Source organism: Triticum aestivum, chromosome 2A (assembly GCF_018294505.1).
Source record: "Triticum aestivum cultivar Chinese Spring chromosome 2A, IWGSC CS RefSeq v2.1, whole genome shotgun sequence".
In the NCBI taxonomy this organism is placed as follows: Eukaryota; Viridiplantae; Streptophyta; class Magnoliopsida; order Poales; family Poaceae; genus Triticum; species Triticum aestivum.
Window position 1 is genome coordinate 719,510,866 of NC_057797.1, and position 5,475 is coordinate 719,516,340.

At 45.7% G+C, this 5,475-nt stretch overlaps 1 protein-coding gene across 1 annotated transcript; it reads right to left on the minus strand.

Annotated features, from left to right (window-relative positions):
* Positions 1–688: 688 nt before the first annotated feature.
* LOC123186182 (protein translation factor SUI1 homolog 2) lies at positions 689–1,558 on the minus strand. Its single transcript, XM_044597968.1, has one exon. It carries the CDS (start codon positions 1,227–1,229, stop codon positions 852–854), a length of 378 nt encoding a protein of 125 aa, XP_044453903.1. The 5' UTR covers positions 1,230–1,558; the 3' UTR covers positions 689–851.
* Between the last annotated feature and the right edge of the window lie 3,917 nt (positions 1,559–5,475).

Here is a 5,475-nt window from a genome sequence, read left to right on the forward strand (position 1 = left end):
CGCTAGTAATAAAGTGCTATGATGACCATAAAAGCTACTTAATGACCGACCGTTAGCATGCGGAGTGACTTTAGGTCTCCTAGCCGTCGAGTGGTTGGATCTTGGTCGAGTAATTGCTTCTTGGTCGAATGTCTTCGAGTCTGTCGAGTGGAACACCTCCAAGTCGATTAAAAGGTGATTTATTTTAGAGGTGTCCTTGGGTAGGGCAGTTAGGACAGGTCCGTGACCCTACCCTAGGTACATAACTTCATCAGCGTCAGCTTCTGACATGCGGCCCCCTATGGCCAGATACCTTGTTATATGTGTTTTAGACTATTTTGTAACAAACTGCCTCAGATATGAAACTAGCATGTAAAAATTACTGAAAGTGATAATTGTGGTACCTCCAAGCAATTAGCTCATCCACATATGCAAAGAGTGAAAAGAAAGTCATTGCAAATTGTTTAGGTGTGGGGGTTGCATTGGTTCAACATACCTACAAAGACGAAAAAGAAACAAGGATGATATCACTTAGATGTTAAATAGTTAAGTCTATGAGACTTACATATCCAAAAAATTAATAAGAGACGAGTGGATGAAAAATTTCCTCTGGTTGTCATGAAAAAGTACAATTTTTAAAGATCCAAATCTCCATACGTCATGTGAAAATTGCTCGAAATCCGTAGGTAATTTTCCGAATAGAGTAAGGTATTGTAAAAGTCTGCATTATTATTGATATAGCAAAAAGTGACCCCTTACACGATTTAACCCGACGACCGCAAGCCATTATGGCTAGACTCACACATCACACAGAAATCAAATCACCAAACAGCAAACCCGATAAACAAACTAAACTCTCTGGAGATCTCGGCTTAGAAGCCGTGGACCTTGATGCACTCGGTCTTGGCGAGGCCGGCCTTGGCGAGGAAGCCGGCGACGCGCTTGCGGTGGTCGCCCTGCAGCTGGATGACGTTGCCGAGCTCCTTGTCCTCGACGACGGTGCCGTTGCAGCAGAGCTCCCGCTTGAGGTCCCGCAGCACCTTGGCGTAGTTGTAGCTGGCGCTGAGCCCCTGCACCGTGGTCAGCGTCTTCTTGCCATTGCGCTGCTGCACGCGGAGGTGCACGCAGGCGTCGTCGACCCCGGCGCCGGCAACCGCGTCGTCGGCGCGCGCGTCGGCGAACGGGTCGAACGAGGAGGGCGGGAGCGCGTCGTTGTCGGCGAACGGGTCGGGGGCGCCGCCTGCGGGCATGAACTCCTGGTCAGCTTCTGCCGGTGGCGCAACGAGGTACCTGTCCTTGCCCTTGGCCTTGCCGCTCTTCCTCGCCGGCACCGCCTTGCTGGCCGCGGCCTTCTTGTTCTTGGTCTTCTTGGTGTCCTCCTCGTCGTCGGAGGACGAGGCGCCGCCCGCTGCCCACCTGTCCGACGCGAACGGCGGCGGTGGCGACACCTTGACGCGCTGCTCCAACTCCGACGCTGCCACGTCGGTGTTGCTCTTGATCGACGAATACGGCGACACGGCGGCGGGTTTGGGGGCTCCGGCGCTCGAGATCGCTTGAGGCTTGGTGTTCGTTTTTCTCTGCATATGATGCTAGGGGAGGCCGCGGCGTGGTATTTATGGGTGGATCGGTGGAATCGATCGAGGGGAGTTCGTGCGGGGCACGGAAGCAGAGCCCGAGTCGGTTGGGTTGGCGTACTGGTGCAGGACACGTCTCACGTACAGTGGATCTTGGCCGTCCAGTGCTGCGTGTACGGTTGCAGACGGCACTGATCGTGCCAGCTGGGGAAGGAACGAAACTTGGCACCCACACACGGTACGGTTTCTCTCCTCCCTCTCTCCCGAATCGTTCATGTTTCGAAGGAAGCGTGTGAACCGAGGCAGGCAGGAGAAACATTGGAGGCCAAGCAAGCTGACTCTGGATATGCAGACTCTTTCTTTTCTTCGTCTATAGCTGTATTCTTTTCTTTCTTTCTTTTTTTGCGGCGAGCCTATATATAGCTGTATTTAAAAAAATCATATTCTGCTACAAGTAAGTTTATAATCCGTACGTCCCAAAATAAGTGTCTCGATGTTAGTGCAAAAGGGAGCGATAAATAACTGCAAGTCAATACAGTGCTTTATCAAGATTCACGCGATTGTACATTCATGAACTTAATAATCCTTTTTGCATATATCCAATGTCCGCGTTTCAGCAAAATGTGTGTATCATAAAAAAACTAGTGGTTGGGGCGTCACCCTGTGGCGCCGCTTGAGAGGGAAGTGTGCGCACGTTTTCATAAAAAAAATACATAGAGTCCTCACCTCTATCTAAAAAAATATCTCAGAAAAAAAATCTTACCTTCATCTAATAAAAGAAGTAAAAAAAGTAAAAAGTAAAAAATTTACCACCGTAGCCTACCAGCGAGTGCCACTTTGCATAACCCTTCATTTAAAAAATACCAGAGGTCCGCACCTCCATCTAAAAAAATATATATTTAAAAATAATACACACCTTCATCTAAAAAAATCAAAAGATTTCTCACCGCGGCCAACCAGCTTGCGCCACATGGCATAGCTAGTTGGCTGCCCTTCACGCGTAGCTTAATTGGTTTAATTCTTTTCTGTTAAGGTTAGATTTTTTTTCTTTTTTTAAGAGGGGAGGTAAGATTTGTTTACATTCAAGTTTTCAATTTGGATGTTAATATATGTCACTGATGAATTGTTGCACCCAAGGTTTACCTCAAATTGAGCTTTAACATATTTCTGTGTGAGTGTACCGAAGCTATATGTACAATTAATTTTTTGTCCCTGTCATGCATTTGACTAATATTTCTTACTTGTTTATTATTTGTTCATAGTTCATTAGTGCAGAATCGGGCAATAGCACCGGTTCGTAAGGCCCTTTAATGCCGGTTTGGTAACCGGCGCTAAAATGTAGGCACTAAAGGCTCCCCCCTTTAGTACCGGTTCAGCAAGAACCGGTGCTAAAGGGCAACCACGTGACACGAGCCAGCTTCGGGGGCAGGGAGCCCTTTAGTACCGGTTGGTGTCACCAACCGGTATTAAAATGTTGGGGTTTTTTTGGGTTCATGATTTCTTTTTCATTTAATTTTGTGTTTTCCATTTAATTATTTTTCGTTTGCTGGTATTTTACGATACTACATATTGTACACGTTATGCATATATATAAATAGAATTTCTAGTAGAACCGATCATAATATATATATATATATATATATATATATATATATATATATATATACAATTTCTCCTAATTGGTGCATTCGGAGCTAGTGACATTAGCCTAGCTAATTGGTGCCTTCGGAGCACGATAACAATTGGAAGTGGTTCATGGGGCGGTAGTGGGTAATAGTATTCTACTTTGGGATCTATGACCTGATCGAGCAAAAATCCCGCTATTTCCTTTTGAATTGCTTCTATGCGATCCTGTGCTAGGAGCTTGTCATGCACCTCTTTGAACTATTAAGAAGGAGATCAATATGCATGTGTATTAGTTGTGTGACTAGATATCGATAATGGTGTAAAAATTGTGAATAGTGTTCTGACAATCGATATTGTACCCACTCCTGTCTTTGAGATTTACTCTTTTCAGACGTCATCATGCGAATGTTCACGCAAACGTAGTATGCACATAGATCATTCCCCGGCGCCTGCTTCAGGGCCTTTACGAGAATGAAATTTGATCAGATAATAATTAATCTAGCATGATAATTAAAGAAATGGCAGCTAGCTAGTACTACTTAATTACTTACCTTGGGTCGATACCATTTCAGACTTTGTTTTCATGGGCTTGGAGTGACCCTGATGAACTTTGTCCAAGCCCTGCCCGCCGACAAAGAAAATGAATAAATAGTTTATTAAATAGTTGTTATCAGGAAATGACGAACTAATTAAATAGGCCGAGATATAGTTAATAATGATTGAAATTACCTGTTGACTATCCCCTTCACGATGGTGTAGTCACTTGCTTTCTTAAGTAGTGAGTCTAGTACTTCAACTGTTCCTTCATCAACTTTAATGATTAACAAGATCCAGTGAAATCTGCATGCACACACGTTTGCATGTCTTAATTAAGCGGGCATATGTAAGCAAAAACATGTAGCTATAGCTAGTAGGGAAAAACAGAATGTGTACTACAAGACAGTGTGACTCACTGGAAGTTGTAAGGAAGTAGTATATCTTCATTGTATTTGAGTTCCTTGAAGAACTGTAGCATGCTTTCCTCTATACTTTTTTCGTGATATGGATCTATTTTCCATGTGTATTCATTAATGGTATTTGGGTCAATGAACCTAATGCCATAGCGTCCACCTTTTTTCATTTCATAAATCTTCATCCTGCATAATACCACAGAAAAGAATATAGTGAGGATAATTACAGGTAATGATTGATCAAAATGATCACTACAGCTAGCTTGAGACTTAAATTACAGAAAGAAATCACTTACAGACAATAGCAACTGACGATAGATTTGTCGAGTGCGTCTTTATTGTATAGCTGAAATAGTTCTGAATACTCAACGGTCACAGCTTTCTCATGGTAGTAATGCTCCTTGTTGACATTCACCATGAGGGACTCTCGATTGGAAATCTTGGTAATGTCCATGTACCATTAATGCAATTCATACATTCTCGTTGGGAGCTTATTGACCTCCTCTAGCTCGACCAAAGGTTGGCCCCGGGCATATTTCCGTTTTATTTCCTCCTCTCTAGTCGGAGACATGGGCTCGATATCGAGGAGTTGTCCAACAGTGATCCCGATCGATTCAGCCTGCGCAATATGCTCCTTGGTTATTACCACATCGCCCACCCCGGGAACGTTAACGGTTTGCCCACAATAATATTGGGCGCGCCTACTCTCATGTGTTGTTGGCACAACAAGTGGGGGGATTGATTGCGCCGCCTGTTCTCCCAGCTGGGGAACGGTTTTACCGCTCCTTTTGCCAGCTGATTTGCTCGAGCTCGAGCTCGCCTCTTTCTGTAGACGTGCTCGATTTAACTTCCTGAGGTGGCGCTCATAGTCTGTGTCAACGGGCTTGGGAGCTGGTGGTCTAGCCATACGAATGAAGTGGTCAATCTTTTCCACAGGCACTTTCTCCCTTGCGGCGGTGGCGGTTTCGGTGCAAAATGGGCTTCCACCTCGGCCTTCGATATGGCTACGTTTTCCTCCTCGGACTTGTTGTAAGGCCTCTGCAGAAGAGGAGCGAGGCTTGGACCATATTGAAATCGCTTGCCTCCGCCTGTACCTGCAGTACTACCTCGACTTGTACCGCTACACACCATAGCTGAGGCGGCTCTCTTCCGTGATTGCTGAGGCGGCGAAGACGGCTGACGTGGCTGAGTTGGAGGAGGAGGAGTGGCCTGAAGCTGGGCCGGACTTGGAGGAGGAGTGGCCTGAAGCTGTGCCGGACTTGGAGGAGGAGTGGCCTGGCGCTTTGACGGACTTGGAGGAGGAGTGGCCTGAAGCTGTGCCGGACTTGGAGGAGGAGCGGCCTGAC

Excerpts from the sequence above, each read along its gene's own strand:
- LOC123186182 (XM_044597968.1), bottom strand. The coding sequence starts at position 1,229 with ATGCCCGCAGGCGGCGCCCCCGACCCGTTCGCCGACAACGACGCGCTC.